At 32.8% G+C, this 20210-nt stretch overlaps 1 protein-coding gene across 2 annotated transcripts in view; it reads right to left on the bottom strand.

The window, feature by feature from the left end:
* LOC142321013 (limbic system-associated membrane protein-like) overlaps positions 1-20210 on the bottom strand; it is a 1017196-nt gene that overhangs the window by 811276 nt on the left and 185710 nt on the right. For both annotated transcript variants that reach the window (XM_075359008.1, XM_075359007.1), the window contains exon 2: positions 11571-11726. In XM_075359008.1, coding sequence (XP_075215123.1) covers positions 11571-11726 — 156 coding nt within the window. The remainder of the gene's footprint in view (positions 1-11570; positions 11727-20210) is intronic.

The following is a 20210-nucleotide window of genomic DNA, read 5'->3' as shown; positions in this document are numbered from 1 at the left end:
TTGGTGTTTTATTATAAGTGCTTTGTGTGATGTTAAACCGCAAGGGTTTCTTTACACCCTTGTCATCATGTGTTTAAAAGTTTTTCCAATATGCGTTTTCATTTTTATAACTGTGAAATGTTCTTTGATAGGTTACACCCTTGATACGTTGTGTTTTCGGGGTTCCAATAACAATTGACAAGTCTATCTATACATGCTCTTTTTGTCAAGATTAACCCTTCACTATGCACGCAACTTTTGTCTTTCTTTTAGGGGAGGAAAAGAATTTTTTTTTTTTTTTGATGCTGAAGGAACAAATAATCACAGCAGTCTGCCCCTGAAACCTCAAAAAAATTTTAAATTAATAAAACTGTGCTGTGAATAATTTATTTATAATCTTGTTTTATACATCCAACAGAGGCATCTTGTTTCTTCCTTTTTACTTCCTTGTACGAAGTATTGGAAACGCGAAAAGTATCGTTTTTCAAATTTCAATGGAAATATCAATTTTGACCATCCCTAGTCCATTTTGACTAGGTTTCTCGTAACGTCTGTACATACCTATGTTCGTATATCGCATAACTCAAAAACGATTAGCCGAAGGATGCTGAATATTTGGATTTGGACTGTTGTAACATTTAGTTATGCACCTCCCTGTTTTGATTGCAAACGACTGAATCAAAAGTGTCCAACTAAGCCCAAAATCCAAAACAAAATTGGATTTGGACTTTTTCTTAACTTCAGTAATAAGCCCTCATAGAGAGCTTTACAACGATGATCATAAGTGGTACTTATTTTCACTGGTTCCAGAGTTAGAGCCAAATGAAAACATGACTTTTATTGAAGAATTGAAGGATCGTATGACACATTCAAATAAAATAAGTTTAAATGAAGTGCAGCAAAAATGTGTATATGAAATTTAATAGACGTACAAGGAAATCATGTGGTGTCCGCATCAGATTTTTTTCGTCAAATATTGTGATCGCCAAGAAATTCGGTTTTCAGATTACAACGGGAGTATCCATTTTGACATCCTTGAATCCATTTCGACGCCGTCTAAATGTATGTGTGTATACTAAATGTACGACGCCGTACGAATCTATGTGTGTGTATATACGTATGTATTTCAAATAACTCAAAAACGATTAGCCGTAGGATGTTGAAATTTTGGATTTAGGACCGTTGTAACACCTAGTTGTGCATCTTCTCTTTTGATTGCAATCGAGTGAACCAAAAGTGCCCAAAAAAACATTGGATTTTAAACTTTTTCTTAACTGCAATAATAAGCCTTCGTGAGATATTTTCAACGATAAATATCATAAGTGGTAATTATTTTCATTGGTTCCAGAGTTATAGCCAAATGAAATTTTATTAATGAAATATTTGGATCAAGGTGGGTCAAATCGGTTCGAATCAGAATTCTTCCCCTATTTTTTTAAATTAATTTTTTTTCTTATTTTAAATATATTGATTTATTAATAATTATTAACTTCTGATTGTAAAAAAAAATGGTCCCCAAAAATCTCACACAACAGCGAGAAACACGGAATAATGTGGCAGCCGATCTGTTAGAGCAAACGGAAATCAATCCAGATTTGTTGAGCCGTGTTATCACTGGTGATGAAGGTTGGTTTTTTCAATACGATCCAGAGACAAAACGCCAAATTTCGCAATGGTGCTCAAAGGGATCACCCAGATCAAAAAAAGCTAGCATGTCAAAGTCAAAAGTGAAATGCATGCTTGTGTGCTTCTTCAATTCCAAGGGTGTGTTCCAAGTTTGGGTTCCAAATTGTTCATAAAGAGTAGGTGCCTCCTGGACAAACAGTTTACGAAGTCTTTCTAAAATTTCTTTGTAGAAATATTGGTTAACGAGTTCTTCGTGTCCGTGCCAACATTGCTGATAATTGGATTCTGCATCACGATAATGCGCCATCCCATACTGCTCAGACAGTACAGCAATTTTTAACCTCAAAACAAATTTCAGTACTACCACAGCCACCTTATTCACCAGATATCACTCCTTGCGACTTTTTTATATTTACAAAAGTCAAAATGGCGGTCAAGGGACACCATTTTCAAACAACACAAGATGTCCAAAAAGTTATGACGAGGGTCTTGGAGGATATTACATAAGATGAGTTCCAGAAATGTTACCATCAATGGCAGAAGCGCTGGAATGAGTGGGTGCAATCAGAGGGGAACTACTTTAAAGGAGACAACACTAAACATGACTACGGTAAGCAACATTTTTTTTCACATCAGTCTCATTACTTTATTGTCGCACCTCGTATATACATATATATATATATATATATATATATATATATATATATATGAAAGAGAAAAAGGCATAGAGCGAGAATATATATCCGCATATATGAATGTACAGTATAATATGTAGAAGCAGAGGATGGGAGATGGGAGAAAAACTGCTGGTAAATCACAATAATTCTCCCTCTCTATATTTATATTTGTGAAGAATACTGGATAAAAAAATGAGTACATCAATAATGTATTTCATTTTATATTTTATATTTTTTATTAAGTTTTCACTTCTGTCGGCCAGTCCCGCGACTGCCACATTTTTTTTTGTAAATTGTTTTCTATAGAAAAATATGAAGCAAAGTCTTGGAGGTGGAATATGATTATTACAATTCATTCGACTTAACCGACGAAAATTATCAATTGAAATTCTATTTATTTCATAGGGACCACATCGCAGCTATCGTAGCTTAACAGCTATGATAGCTGCTAACATAGTTATAGCTACTACAGAAGCACGTATCGCTGGCCTGGGAGTAAAAAACAATTTACAACTACTGATGTAAAAATATAATGTAAGAAACTTTTTTTTTGTTTCACGTGGATACTTACAATACAAAGTAATTAAATTCCTTTTTCAAGAAATGATAATAAAATTATATTAAAATCAAACAACTAGAGTGGATTGAACAATTGTTATTTCTATTCATGTTTTAAAAATGATGTTATGTTCTTATGTTTGAAATGATTCTTGAAATATCTTATCTGATGTAAAAGAAAATATTAATAAATATATATATCAAATAATGTTTTTTTGTTTATCAACTTGTTTTTTTTTTGTGTTTTGTTCGTTGTTTTAATTAAATTAATTTGGACACGTCTTAAGACTTGTTCTTTGTTCTCTGGTTTTGTAAAAATAAGCAGTAAAAAAACTGTTTTAATTAGTGAATTTTTAAAAGAAAAAGTATATTTCTTTTATGTATTGTAACTCTACATTTTATGAACCTGCAAAATAGATAATATATTTATATTTTTGCTGAGAATATGTTATAGAACAGCACTTCTCCAAAAAAAAAGAAAATTTGCACTCCCTACAAGTTAGTAAAGTAGGGACTAGAGAATAAACTTTTGAGAACCTTTAGTTTAAAAAACCAGTATATGTAGCAGCATTATTTTTACTTCATACAGTAAAGACAACAATCCATTCCACATTTCTGTTCCCAATTCATTATTTGACAATCAAGATTTAGTGAACTTTTTTTTAAGCTAAACGAAACGGTTTATTTGGTTTAAAATATAAAACGAGTAAGTAATCTATTCTGTGTAATTATGAGAAAATAAGAAGATTCGTTTGTTTGTTGAACTGTCACATTTTGTTATCTCCAGCAATAGTTAACTATGTAAATAACAAACCTACCAAGCTGTATTCGGGTAGAGTCTCGTGGATTCTAGTCGTGTCTGCAACAACTTGCTTTCAGTTTTTACTATTTTCTATTTTTGTTTGTTGTTTCTGTATTATTAATTGCGTTTTATTGCTTTATATTCGTTCTATTGTGTTATTTGTTTTATTTCTTCGTTTTCCGTATTATTTACATCTTATTTTTGAAGCCTCCCGAGGCTAGGCTATGCTTCCCTTAGCAACGGTGAGCTAAGGCATTTATTTTTTAATAATGGACTGTTTTTACCGAAATTGGTGCCTGTGGACAATATTACGGCCGTTCAGTCACGTTTCAACCTGTTTTGTGACGTTTTAGACTCTTGGGACTCGTTTTTTAATGATTTCGTTAGCCCAAAAATCAGTTTTTAAAAACTAGGCTTTTTAGAAATTTTCCGCCAAATAAGTTCATTTAAGTGGCTGTGGACGGTATTTTTAGATATTTCATTACTTTCGTATTCAGCTATTTCATTCTTAACGTATTTTGGTACTTTTCGCTTGATTTTCTTCGAAAATTAATGGAAAGAAGGATTTGTTTACATAAGCTGTACGTTGTTTGTTTATGTTAGGCCTTCAGAAAATTCTCATAATCGAAAAATTTTCTGATCTTTCTGGTGTGCATTGGACACATTTTGTTCGGTGTTACTGGTTATTGCTTTACTTTTACATTTCATTGTGGTTTTAGAGACCTTTTCCCTTGTAATTGGATTTTTTTTTTTTTTGCTTTACCAGCTTCTGTTTGTTTGTTTTGTATTTTTTTGTTTTGAGATGTCTGGTTCTGGGAAAAGTTGTTCTGGTGGTGATCATACTCGGCCCCCGACCGAGCACTTTACTACTAGGAAATCTACTCTGAGTAGGAAGTCCAAGAGTTGATCTTCACGCGGCAGTAAATCTGCGTAAACTGTGGAAGCAGAAGGAGCTTGCGCTGCTCGGCCTCAGGTGGAGCCAGCTGTTGATAGGCGACGGAAGGATTCCTCAGAAAGGCTGAGGGGACGCTTTGGATGAGGACCTTCCGTCCCTGTCTTGAGACTCATGGATGGATTCTGGGATGAGTGTTAGAACAGAGTAGTCGAAGGAGTTCTTGTGTGAAAAGGCAGTTGAGTGTCTCTCCCACTAAGCGGGAAGACTCGAACTAGTTGTGGGCTGGGTCCGGGGATTCTGAATCGCTTGCTATGAGTGCTGAGGAGGGGATGTCTGTCCGGGTCGGTGGCGGATCAACTGGGATGGAAGTTGGCGATGGGGTGGCCTGGTGAGGATGGATTAGGGTCGGGAACTCTTACGGAGTGTAATAGACAAGCTTATTTGCCAAGTCCGGAGCGTGAGGAATATTGTTTGTCAGCATCCTAATACAGAACCGGAGCTTTAGTCGATCGATTTGCGGAATACGGTGTATTTGATTAAGAGGTATAGAGATGTTTGGGAAGATGCTGTGCCTGATGCGGTGAATGCGGGTACATGTACAGTGGTGGTGTCGCGGATGGCGTTCACACAAACTACGGTGGAACATCTTCGCCGTGTACTGGAGTAGGATGTGACTGATGAAGTACTGATTGAGGTAGCAACTAGGCCCTAGTCAAATGGGATCATGAGGAAACTGGTCCGTGTGGAAGATCCATTGTTTGTGAAGCCCCTACATTGTTTGACACCACCCACATTTTAGGGAGGGTCGCCGATCCTTCTGTTGATAGGCGGTTTTGAAACGCTTAGTTTTGAAAGGTTTAGGTACGACCTATATAAACAATTTACAGCATAAACATAAATATCGACTAAAACACAAAAAAATGCAGTCGCCATGAAACAAAAATATAAACTCTGAGATTATCACACTTTTTTGTTTAGCTTCCGGAATCACAATTATGTATTGCTTCAGAGTATGAGATGAAATGGAAATTTTTGTAGCATATTAAAATGCCATGCTTGATGGGGATTCGAACCTAGAATCTCCGAATGATAGGTTGAGACGCTACCAATCGCGCCACGAAGGACAGCTGATTATCATACCTAATATAAATTAAATGTTATTAAACTGAATTTTTATGTATAACATGGTGTGTTATTTGCCACAATGATTAATACATAATGAATAATCTTTTCAGATGTAATCGTTAAATATAGATCCATTATAATCCAGAATCTTACTTTTCTGCGAATTAATTGAATTAATAAATATTTATTGCAACAAAATGGTTCTAATTATCTTGTCTCTTTCTAGATATAATCCTCTTCATCTTATTTCAAGTAACAGAATTTTAATTATACTGATGATAAAACCATCTTTAGTCAATTTCCATTAAAATAAACATAAAAAATAGAAATATTGTAGTGTTTAAATAGTTATTTTTTTAAAAAACAAGTCTGCTTTTACGACCCAGTAAAGACCTTAAACGTTGACCTTAGCCATTTCCTGAGGTATCCTAGTTTACTAGTTTCTTTTAATTAATGAAGTCTAAAATATACAAATCATTATTTTTATGAACATATTTTTCTGGTTATAACATTTATGAGAGAGAGCGAGAGAGAGAGGAGAGAGCGAGAGAGAGAGTGACTATCAAGGCTAGTATTCCCCTCTAGTACTACCTAGAATGTTTGAACGAAATATTTAATTTTGGGTACAAAGGGGAATTGTGGACATTTGTCCCTTCAAGATCCGTAAGTCTTTTAGCTCATTAAATTTAAAAAAAATAAATATTTGATATAATCAAATAGTATTTTTTTTTTTTTAATTCATTCAAAAAGAAGAAAAATATTAATAAAATAGAACAAAAAAGTAAAGAGCGGAAATGTCAGGGGTTACGTTTTCAGAGTTGAGGAAAATATTAACCTCCTCGCGATTAAAAAACAATTAAACACGGCAAAATATTAATAATAAAATAAATACTAGTAAAACTAACAACTGTCTGTCCTAAGGTCACACAGGCTCGTAATATTTTACTATTACTGTTAAATTACAATTTACACGGTTTGTAATATATTTATTTATTTGTAATTATACTGAACATTTCTTTTTATATTTAACAGCATATTTTACAGATAAACATAGAACTATTTTCAATTTGAATAACTACTTGCTATAAACAACATGTTATTTTATTTGTATTTTGTATGCGCGAGGGTGTGTTAGGGTGGTACGATCGTTCAATAGCAACTTGGCATTTATGCCTTGTAGTATGGTACGTGTATAGATTTTTATTGTATTTTATACTTGTTCCATATAATACAACGTATTCTCATTGGATCCTTGGTAACTGAAACCTCTGATACTACGTTAAAGCCAAACTAAGTGAAATAACAATTAGTTAATTAACATTGTATCTCTAAACTCGATATTTATGAAAAAAACTGGTCTCTGTAGAGTTTAATAATAAAGAACCAAAATTAAAGATAAATATTAAATATATATATATATTGAAAGTTTTCTGTTGTAAATCAAAAGCGTTTTAGTATATTATTAATTTTAATTAGTTTTAACAAAATGAAATGAAATTTAATTATACTTAGTTAATAATTTACACCGACAGTCTTGAAAGCTACATTAATATTATTTTATCAAACGTTACTCATCACTTAAGAACAATGTGTAATAATAAATATGTGTAATAACGAAAACAGTATTGTTTAAAAATGTAATAAACTATACTAATGAATTTTCTTTTTAATTAAACATAAAAATTCTTTTTTTTTAGCCTCTGGGTCTACCGTTAGGTATTGCTTCAGAGGATGAGATGAAGATTTGTAGTGTGTGTGAAAATGAGATGCTTGAACGGGTTTCGAACCCGGGACCTCCGGATGAAAGACCGAGACGCTACCACTCGCGCCACGGAGGCCGGCTAGTTTTAGTCCTATATTAACAAACTCTAATCTCTAATAAATAAAATATCTAATAATAATCTCTGATTATCTCTAATAAATAAGCAAAATAAATAAATAAATCTCTAATAATAGCAGTTTATTTCAGCTAAATTATTTTTATTATAAGGTTTATATGCAAAAATTATCCCGTTATTACAGCTTTATATTCTTTTTAAGGTCTATTAACATTTATATTAAAAATAATTATGACATTTTTATCGGGAAAAAATAGAATGTTCTTACTTAATTAGATCTGCAACTGTTATTTTTATGCATGTTTATCTCTTATTCTTCACTAAATTAGCTGATTGCATTGATTTTTTTTAAAGCGTTTTTATTTTGGTATATCCTAAAACCTTATTCAAACTAATAATAATAATAATAATAATAATAATAAGAATTATTATTATTATACTGGCAGGCACACACTACCCAAAAAGCCATGGTATAGCTGCAAAAACTATTCCCCAGCAAATCGCAACAGAAACTTCGTTACAACAGAAACTATGTACTACACATAAAACCCGTAACAATCCTAGAGAATGAAACGGCAAAACTATTCTGGGACTGGACACTCTACTCATTGACAAAACTGGCGGTACATCAGACATATCTTTAATAGATAAGAAGAATAAAACACATTTTTATAGAAGTATTCACACCAACGACCTAACCTACCCAAAACAACCACATAGTGTATTCACACCAACGACCCAACCTACAGCAAAAATAAAACTAGAAAATTTAAAAAGAAGGAAACAAAACCAAATCACTAGAATATCAATAGTTATATCCGCAACAGGAAACACCAACAAGAAACTTTTAAAGATTACCTAAATAGACGGAAGATTCTAGAAAACACTACAATCCAGGTAGCCATAGCATTTAAAAACATAATTAATATTCATACAGTTTCTAAACAATCAGTGAACAAATCTGACTTGGCTAGTCCTGTTATGATGGACCTACCTTCCGAGTATGAGATCGAGAATGAAAAATAAATAAAAATAATAATACATATTCCCACATTACAGATATCCTAATAATCAAGATAATAATAATTCTTAACTAACGATTTTTAGCAGTATCTTTAGTTACTTTCCTTCGTTTATTTTATTTTTTATTTTTACCAATATTCAAGTTTCATACTTCTTATTTTCTTTTATTGGTTGCATTTTTCCATATGAGAAATAATTTCAAAAGCTTATCCTTAATTTAACTAAAAATAGAACTAAATACTGTTAAGTAAGGTGCTGCTGATAAACTTACAAACGCAAATGAGAGCTTCAATAGTGGCCAGACGGGACAGAAAGGAAGCAATTCTCTCTACATAGCTCTCTAGCTATATATATACTCTAGCTCTGCATGGCTGTCATAGGTCTCTACATAGCTTGGCGTGAAAGATGGCGGGATTCGGACAAAAGAAGGAATGGTATTAAAATAATTATCTTCTGAGAGAAGGCATTAAATTTTAAGTTAAATTTAAATTCCAGAAAAGTTTAAAAACATAATAGCCAGGGATGAAAGAATTTCTTCGTAGGATAAGTGTAGCATTAGTCAATAACGAAATTTTATTATTCAATTTGAATACGTGCCTCAAATAAAAATTGTTTCTGTTCGAGAAATTCTGGTTTGTTACTACAGGACCAATTTTGGTCGTTTCCTAATTATGTACTGGTGGTAAAACTGTGAACTGCGTTGACAATTGTGAAAAACCACTACAATTTAAAAACTGTTCCACCTTATTTCCGTTAGTTAGATTTTTTTTTGTATTTCAAATTTTATTAACAATCGGTTTTATAGATTGTAAACGATAAATAAATCTCATGCCAGTAATCAGGTTATAAAGGAGTTTCCCTTGAAACGTCTTAATTAAATACAACCTAGATATCAATAGTAAATCGAAGATAGTGTAAGCAATGATAAAATCTAGCCAGTAATGAACTAGAAATCATAATAATGTTTAGTGCTACGAATGAAACCACGTAAAAAGAATAATAGTAACACAGGAACTAATAATAACATTAGAAATCTAAATGATCATAAACATAAATAACATTAATAATACACAACTTTAGAACAGAGGTCTCGTATTGAGTATCGGTTCCTAGATCCAATACATGTAGCCGCTTTAATCACCATACATCTTCCCATTGTCTAAGAGGTTAAAAGCTAGATTGTTTACGTGGTCGTTAAATCTTATTTTGACTCACTTGTAAGCAAATTAAACTCACTTGTAATGTCTATCTAAATGGATTCATGGGCAGTAACCTCTTCTCCTCGCGATTGTCATGCGAGTCGATTACGCTTGATTGACTTTTATTTTCCATTTCTTCAACCACTCAGCTAGAAGGTCTAACCCAGATTATAACTTAGTCGAAGCTTGAGTTGGATCATAATCGATCGCCACGATTGCCATGTCGTTGGAATACGATGCAATAGCGGTATTGTCCGTTAGTGTAACGTCTGCAATGGAAATATTGAAGAGGTAGGTCCCAATATTTACCACTGAGGAATACCCGAGGAAGTATCAAAGAGTTCGGATAACACCTCCTTTTATTTAATCTGGGAGAAGCGTTCGTTCAAGTAACTATGAAGTATTAAATAAAAAGGTTGAGAGAGTTGAGGTAGATTTGTTTTTAGTATGTATAGCAGACTAGGCAACCGGATCTCATTGAATGCTTACTGTATACCTAGAAGTCAAGAAATTAATTCTTTTCAAGAATTTTAGAAAGGCAGCTGAACAAACCTTTTTCCTGCAAGCAGTAGGTAACAACAGAAATGGTGCTGCTGTCTGTTCAATGGTTGAGTGATTACCGCGGAAACCGAATTGGGGATCAGGAATAACTTGTCCCTCTAATAGAAGCTACAATCTCTAAAGGAATAGCCTGAATACGTTAGACATAATAGGTGGTAGGTTTATTGGCCTGTATGAGGACAAGTCATACGCTGACTTTCCCGGCTTAGGTATACAAATACTTTAAACACCTGTCACTCCGACTGGTAACACGTCGTTCAAAGAATACCAATTAACAGTCGAATCATATAAGTTACGGTCTTAGGTGGAAGCATAAGAAGCATTTTGTTGGTAACTAAGTCAAAGCCAGAAGCTTTTCTTGAGTTCCGCTTCTTTTTAATCATTTCCCAGATGTAAAAGGAGGCTTAATCGGAATCGAGCTTTCTAAGAAATCCAGAATTTCCTTTTCAGCAGCGCTATTGATATTAATTAAGTGGATGAAAGAACGATCGCATGTATCGGCTTTATCATTGTCACATTATAGCCTAAGACCCATCTGACTTATTGGAATTTAGTTGAGGGAACTAAGGTGATGGTCACTGAAATTTTTTCACGGCCTTCCAGAAAGGATAGGTTTCTCTTTTTGATGGTGAAAAATTACACAGGTAATTTTTTGAATATCTAGAAATGTGGTAATGATGCATATTACTTGTAATGTGCAATTAATAGAATATATATTAAAAACCTTTAACGCTGTTAAATAAGTACATCACACACGTAAATCTGAGGTTGATTAAAAATAATTAGAGAATGAAGTGTACTTTTCTTTGGTTTGTCTTCGTTCATATTTCAAAATGGAATTATAAAAATGTACGTTTTGTTTATTCATTCATTAGTGTTATTATCTTAAAATGATTTGTTTTGCTATTTTATTTTCCTCTCAACAACTCAATGTAATAAATAAATCGGCAAAAGGGAAAACTTATAGTACTGGAAAATCCAATATAAAAAACACGTTGCATAAAATAAAAATTCATAAAAATGCATTAGAATAGATAATAGTCGATAGTTAAATATTAATTTAGGAATATGTTAATAATAAACCCCTTTTTTAAAAATCCACCAACATTTGTTGAAGTAGTGTTAATAATAAGCTGTATTAGAAATGATTAGTAACATAGATTATCTAAGTTATATGATCAATTAATATTGCGTTTTAATGTAAAAGAATTTGTTACTACATTCAAAGTATGTTTCATTTTATATTTAAATTACATAAAAAAAATTAAAAAATTAAATTTAACTTACCAAGAAATTTTGAATGATCAAAATCTTCATATTTTGATAGATCAATAGTGTCATTATAAGACCAAAATCCATTGAGTTCATGAAGAAAATTATCATGTTCAGGACTTAGAAATGATAATAATGAACTCAAATTTCCTGTCAAAGCAGCATCTTCCTCTGAAAAAAAAAATAGTTTCTTTATAGTATATAAATGTATAAAAATGATAAAATGAAACAAAAAACACAGTAAAAACACTTTAGTAAAAGTAGATAAATATATTAATAGTAGTATACAGACGCCTAGCAATGAGGGTTTCGCCCCCTGGATTACCGCTGGGTTAGTTATCCTCATGGTTATGAGAATGAAACTGATAAACAGCAACTAAAGTCTGCAAAGCTCTCATTGTTTCAACATTTCTCTCAAGCTCTCTTTATTCCAACACTTCTCTCGTTCTTGACATAGAAGCTCTGAAACCCCTCATAATTCCCCCAAGGGGTCGAGGGCCTCGATCTATGGCTTAAAACCTTCCCTGGGTTAACACAAATATATCCTGAAAATTTGAAAGCAATCGGTTGGTTCTTGCGGGATGCTCTGATACCCTCCTCATACTCCCTTAGAAAACTATCACGTTTGGTACAAAGTGCCAATTGGTGTCACACACACTCCAAATTTTTTTACTAGTATAAATCACATACGTTAAAATATATTTATATATGTGTTTGCAAATGTTTATATATGTACGAGTAGGTTAGATGTCATAATAGTAAAAGTTGTGGACGGCCTGTCATGATAATACCACTCCCAAAAATTCTACGGTCATTTCCAATCATAAGATTCACTTCAAGTCTTACCTAGAAAGGTGAGGAAAGAAGTGATTTCCCGATCTCTTCTTCATTCACCCTTATATACTGTTGCTATAAACATGCCACACCCGATAAAATGTATGAGATAATCATCCGTACTAATAACACCTTTATTTCGTTCACCACATGGACTGTCAATGTATTGAACAGAGAAACAAATTATGATTAAAATTATTTGTATATAAAACGCTTTAAACACGTTACTTTTACAATCTAAAGGTTAAAGAAAAAAGAGAGATAGTCATTACAAGATCACTCTGAAAACCACTTCTGTTATGCCATCCTTTCCTTGATTAACTCCAATGATTGAACAAGTCTAGAAAGAACTATCCTAGATCAGCTCAACCAACCCGCACTTGACTGTAATTTAGTTATAGTAGAGTGCTGCATAGGACCAGGCTCTAAAATCGTCTCCATTACCCACCCGTTACCGGAGGATAGCCCTTAATTACAAGGCTTTCTGCTCACTCTGGACGGAAAGAGAGCGCGTCACGGGAGAATAAGCTTATAAGTAAATCATTCCGTTGAGTTCCTGCCATTGAAAATGCCTTTACATCGGAACGCAGTTGCAAAATTCACATAAACCACGAATATTTTTCTGTCCGTTTATTGCAATAACAAGGAAGTTATCATCACATCCTCCGGTATTCCTACGTTCCGTACTGTTTCATTTACTGCAATGACTGTAGCAGTTAGTGCAAAAGTATAAATTTAATAATTATTTGTGTAAATATTATTATTGATAGATAATTGCCAGTATTTTACAAGAAATAATTTTATCAGAAAAACACACTTATGATAGAGCTTGAGTTAAACTATATCGATTAACAAGATTACAAGACACATTTGTTTAAAGAAGAGTATTATTTTTCTGAATAAATTAATGGAATACTATTTTAGGAATACTAACACATTTAATTTCATTTACCATTCTGGTAACCAGTTACCAGAGAGTTTAAAGTTTTAAGTATATGTACAAGCTTCACATTTTTAAGTTTATTAAACTTTCTAAGGTATTTAAGAAAGGGACATACAAAATTTATAAGTTTCAATTTAAAATCCCAATGACAAAAAAATGTAGTTAATATTATTATTATTATTATTAAAGAGAAAATAAGACGTAGTTATTTTAGGTGATTTTTTTTTTAAATAGAACTTTGTTTTGTTACTTTGTGCGGAATTATTGTGGTAAGAGATAACAACTATTTAAAAGATATAATTAATTATATTTCACTTTTTTTTTCTTTTTTTTTAATTATATTCCGGCTACGGTCCGACAAACCTCGAACTTAGTATGGATTCTGTACCAGCTGATGTGATCGACGAAAACATTAAACCTTTTGGTTAGAAAAATTCATAATAAGTATGAGCAAGGTGAGTGACTATAAATCTAATTTATCGAAAGAGAAGATAGAATTTATCCCTCAAGATAGTGGCTGTTAAAATTAACTTAAAACTTCGCAGCTATTATTAGACTAATATTGGGGCTTAAAGTGAGTAACGGTTCGGTTTGTAACAGGGATTAAATAATGAAAGTAACAAAACCTTTAGAAATGTCGACAGCCTATTTCTAGAGTTAGTTACATTTTTCACTATTTCTTTCTTTACCGTCTAATTACCATGACAGTAGAAAAATTCGTTGGTATTCAACATTTAGCTTAACCTAATAATTTTTAAACAAAGTATGTAGCTGAGGTTTTCCTGAAAATATTGTTCTATGCATTTTTTTGATAACATAGTTAAAAAAAATTAGTTTTCATTAAAAAAATAGTTTTTCGTTAAAAACATAGAAATATTTAGTATGAAAAGAAGCCTTTTTACTAAATATTCAAGATAAAAAATTTTTAATTTTTATTAAAAACAATTTAAGCTTTTCATACAATTCATAAAATACATGTTTTAAAATAATAATTTAAAAAATTCTTTCATTAAAGAAAAATATACATTTCAATAAAAACAACTTTTTTTAAAAATAAATTTTATTTGGTATTTATTTAGTATGTAAGTATTAATTCTTTGCATAAAAATAACTTTTTTTTATTTTGAAGAGTATTTGTGGTCTACAGGCAACCAGCTACTTTTACAACGATTCATTAGCAGTAACCAGTTACAGACACACGCTAATGTCCCATTATATCAAACATAAAGTTGTAAAATGTTTGATAAATATTATATATAAATTTTCGAATTTGTTTTACGGATGAAAGTTTAATCTGTTAAATTAGTTAATTATTTTTCAATTTCGTTAAAATTAGCTTAATTTTTATTTGATTTGAGTTGTTCAGTATTGAAAAACATCATCTTTCAAAACTTAATTTTTTTTCTTGATGGATCAAGAAGAAGCTTGTTCGTGGGATTATAGGAACGGAATTTTTTACCGTATGTAAAATATCATGCCTGTCCAAGTTTTAAAACCTGTGAACGCCGGATGAAAGGCCGAGACGCTACCACTCCACCACGGAGATCAGGAAATATCAATTTTAGTTCGAATAGAATGATTTTCATAGCTATAGTAAACGATATTTTTACTAAAATATTTTAATAAATTCTAGTTTTTCTAATTGATAAACCAAAGGTATTACAAAACGTGATTACTCAAATCAGGAATTGCATGAAGATTAAAGAAGCGAAATATGAGAATTTTTAAAATACCTGATAAATTCATACAACTGGAAACTTACAAATTGTTCTCCCAAAAAAATGTATTTTGTGCCACTGATCGTTCTTCCTCCGACAATTATATCATATGTGTAGTTAAAATCATTAATAGATTATAACTCTCGGTCTCGTAAGTATAAACGGTATTACTTTCCTGGAGCTATTTACAATAAATATGATGTGAGCACTTGCAAATTATTTATTATCCGAAGGAATAATGATGTATCGTAGCGATAAGACAAACAGATATCGTTTTTCATTAAAACAAAAAATGGTTATAATACTACGGGTACCAATTATAGCAGCAACCTAACACAAAACAAACGAACAAGTCGACTGCACGTGATAATCGCTAGGGGTGCTAACACAGCATAGCATATTGCCGACTAATTGGACGAGGTAACCGACTAAGATTGCGTAGCACAATAGCCAGCCCATCAATTATTCTAATCCAGCTCTCTTGTGAGCCTTGTACACAAAACTACCTAGGGTAACAAATTCCTGCACGAGATATCATCCCTTTTCTGAAAACCAATTCTGTAATATAAATAGAGACTCTATAACTCTTCCTGCCCTTGATAAAACACTTGTACACGTTATTTAAACACAAATGACAGTGTGATTTATTCATTATCAACAGAGATTGTTGGTATTAAATCACAGTTCCATTAATCATTTTACTTGAGATAAAAATAAATCTAAAATTACAAAGAAACATAATTTTTAACTGTGATAATCGTAATCATATTTATTATCAGTATAATCATCTTGCATTATTACAATATAGTCTCTTTTCCCGCATCTCTAGTGAAATTTATAAATAAAGAGCATATTTTCATAATTTACGATGTAGAAATTTTTCAATAGTTTTTTCTGTAATTATCTCATAAAATATCCAAAATGTATCATTCAAATTTATAACAGTTATGCAATTAGTAAATTCCTGTGAAAAGATAATATAAAAAACCTGATGTGGACACTACATGACTTCCTTTACGCCTTAAAAATTACACATACACATTTTTTAAAAGTACATAACATTTTATTCCACTAATAACTTATGATTTTAATTCATAATTTTTTATTCTTATTATTGAATTATTATTTATTGTAAAACTTTTTTACAATCACAGGTTAATTATTAACAAATCAATATATTTAAATTTAAAAAAAGTTAAATATAAAACGAAAGTCGAATTCGAACCGATGTGCCTTCTTCTTGTAAGATCCAAATATTTCATTAATTCACCTTTTATTTGGCTAAAACTCTGAAACCAATGAAAATAATTACCACTTATGATACATCATTAAAAATCTCTCAATGAAGACTTATTACTACAGTTAAGAAAAAGTTCAAAATCAAAATATTTTGGATTTTAGGCTTTTTGGGTGATTTTTGGTCAAGTCGATTGAAATTAAAAGGGGAGGTGCACAATTAGATGTTACAATAGTTCTAAATCCAAAAATTCAACCTCCTACGACTAATCGTTTTTGAGTTATGCGAGATACGTATGTACAGACGTCACGCCGAAACTAGTCAAAATGGATACTTCCGTTGAAATCTGAAAACCGAAATTTTTCGCGATCACAATACTTTCTTTACTTCGTACAAGGAAATAAAAAACAAAAATGTATTACTAATGATAAATATAGTTGCTCATTTATTATCTAATCACGTAAGTACAGAGTCGTGTTGTATGCGGGTGAAATTAAATATCATTAAACATAACAAAGGCGTGGATAAATCACTACTGTAATACGTATTTTTGTACAGTTCTTTAATTTATTTTTATATCAACTCTGGTGATTAAAACTATGTGAACGGTATTTTAAATCCAAACCGAAACCAATAAAAATTGTATTAAGAAGGGAAAGGACTTTCTCAAAATCAGTGAAAATTATTTTATTACTGCTTAAAATGGATTATTACTGCTTAAGTAATTTTATAAAAAAATTTACATTATCGCTCAATCTTAGTAAAACTGTAAGGCCGACTTCCGTGGCTGAGTAGGTAGGTATTTCATTCGGAGGTCTCGGGTTTGAATCCCGGAGAGGTATGGCATCTTTTCATACGCTAACACTTTCTACCGTGCCTTTGACCATAGCATTTGATGCCTGCTCTTTTATAAAAAGAAAAAAAAGTGTGGTAATTTCTTTTGGACTCGCTACATTAACATGAGATAGAATAAATGCAAATAATGTATTTTTATGTTAAGACATCCACAAAAATACTCATCCTACTTCACGTTTTATAGGTTATAATTTCTAAATTTATTTTTTTATTCTACCGGCTTATAATTGATTTTTGATTAATATCTCATGAGGGAAAGAATGAAAATTTGTGGATTTTCAAACGATTGTTTATTATTTCATATTTCTTATTTCTTTTGTATTTTAACGATTACGTCTATATATGTTACAGTACAATTAACTACTACCGTAATAAAATTATTTTATTACTAGCTATACTTTTAAAGCATTAAATAATATGCAGAACCTTTTCCAAAACTCCGTCTTATCAAAAACTTATTGTCTAAAATCTCACAATAAACAAAAAGATTAATTACTGTTACGAAAAAAACTTTACCTCAGAAAATTTCACATCACAATTATTCAAGTGTATACAAGTGTATACTTGTATACACTTATGTAGAGGTGCAAATTTAACGAAGAGATTGATTTTAATTATACTGAGATAAACTCATTAATTTAACGTTTATAATTAAGATATTGCAAAATTACTTCTTACACGACTGTCCAAAAAACACTGTAATATATTTAGGATGATGTATGTATGTTTGTTCCACCGTAGCAGCTCAACTGCTGAACCGATTTAGATATATCACCCCACGATCCCGCGATTCAACTCATACGTTACCAGGAGTGCCATAGGCTGTATATATATATATATATATATGTTCAGTTTAAATAAATTAAAAATATTTGAAAAAAATTATACTATATACAAATACTACAAACAAAATTGCAACCCGCACGCTGTTCAATTATAATGTATTAGTAATTATCAGACATCAAAAGGCAATGTTTATAGCCAATATTTTTTTTTGGCAGTAGTTTTTTAATTTTTAATATTTATTTGAAGCTATTTTATAGAAATAAGAAAGATTTATTTTAATAAAATGAAATATGTTATTATTTATTGTATAATTTTGTTAAAAATGAGATTGGTAGAAAGCGGCTCGTCTACTGAGTGTACTTGTAACGTGTCATATATGCTACATATAGCCTTCTGATAGCTAGGCAGCATAAGTTCTTAATTAAAATTCAACAGAAACATGATTTGTTAACAACACTTAGAATTCAACTGATTATATCATAATCGTTTGGCTTCCAAAGACTAACCTTCCCCATGAGAAGAAATATCTATCTAACTCAAAATTTCTGTAAATAATACATTCAATGTATAAATAGTCGTATCTCATAATTTCAAAATTATTACCATGATAAATGATATAAGGCTGTACGACCAGTGAAATAATCATAAACAAGGCCTAACTTAAATATGTATTTTTTAGTCTGTAAATATGTCTTTGTTAGACGATTGCTTAAAAATCTGGGAAAGTTAAAAATTAATTATTTTTCTTTATTAAAAGGACGTTAATTATAAAAAAGTACTTCATTTTTCGAATATTATTACTAATGTAAATTTATACACGCGCGCGCGCATACACACATTGTCGCCGAATGGCTTCGACGGCACGTGGCACTTACTAACCTCATGATGGCCCTGAAAAGGACCGTTTTTGCGTTAGCTCTGAAAAGATCTGTTGGGTCCGGAAGCTGGTCTCCGGCGAGGTCGTGGAGTTGCGGCTCGTCCATTGAAATCAGACCGAGCTTTTCTTCAGCGGCAGTTGGGTCCCCTCTACAGTGTGGCAGTGGTGGTCCCCAGAGCCCCGCAGTGTCGGGTCGGCGTCGTTCGTCCTTTGCTGGTACGACCGAGGCGGATCTCCCCGAGCGATCACACTCTGGACCGGCTTCTGCGGCTGAGTCATCCGGCAGGGCGATTGAAGCCTGGCGAGCTAGAGCTGGAGCGGGAAGGTAGCGTCCGCATCCAGCGACTCCCTCAGCGGGCCGGCCAGGCCTGCTGCTCCGGCGGGGATGCTGGCATCCGCCGGGAGATCCCACGTTGAGCCAGCCAGGGAACTTCTTCTGTCGTCTTCCATCTTCTTCTTCTTCTTAGTCTTCTCTAGGTGGTGGTTGACGATGAATTGTCAATTCACTCTCGTGCACGCTCTTTTATAGGAGCCTGAGATTGGTGGGGCTGAAACGCCGCTATGGTGGGAGAAGTGCGCGGTCATCTGCGCGGTAGAGTGATGCTTGTATCCGCGCGTCCGTATAATGTGACATACGCAAAATTCATATAGAATTACAGAATTAGATGCAAAATAAATTTTTGTATATTTGGTGGGGGTTACTCAAGGATCAATCCAAGTAAGTGTAGACAATGGCGTAGCTTTTTTTTTAAAAAAAATAATAATTTCTTGAATGCCAAGACTAAAAAAAAATGAGTTAAATGTTGTTATTCCTAACTAAAGTGCTGCCCTTAGGACTGCAGGGTGACCGGGAAGAGATTGCGACCGTGGCGATTTCTCCGATTATGGACCAAGAATTAATACCTGCGGATAAAAGATGTGTATCTGGTAGGAGTCCGGGTCCGGATAGGATCTCCCAGGAACTTGGAAGGATAGCCGAGGTGGTGCCTGGGGTGATCCTAAAGGCCTTCAACACCATCCTTCTTCGGGGAGTTCTCTCTCGTCGGTGGAAGGAGGCGGGATTGTGCTACTGAGGAATACGGGAAAACCGCCAGATAATCCATTGGCGTACAGGCCAGAATGCCTCTTGAATAATGTAGCCAAGCTGTTTGAGAGGTTGCTAGTCAGGCGGTTACAAGTGCAGGTCGAGGAGAGAGGAGGTTTGAGTGATCATCAATTTGGTTTCAGGACAGGGCTCTCTACCGTGGACGCTATTAGAAGATTGATGACGATTGTGAACAGGGCGACGTGCGGGACTTGACATAGGAGGCTGCTTACGGTCGTGCTCCTAATTGATAAAAGGAACGCATTTAATAGTTTATATTGGGTGAGCATTTTTGAAAAGCTCAGAAGAAGAGTAACCAAC

The sequence above is a fragment of the Lycorma delicatula genome, chromosome 3, assembly GCF_047948215.1.
Source record: "Lycorma delicatula isolate Av1 chromosome 3, ASM4794821v1, whole genome shotgun sequence".
Taxonomy (NCBI): Eukaryota; Metazoa; Arthropoda; class Insecta; order Hemiptera; family Fulgoridae; genus Lycorma; species Lycorma delicatula.
This window is presented reverse-complemented; position numbering and strand designations above follow the sequence as displayed.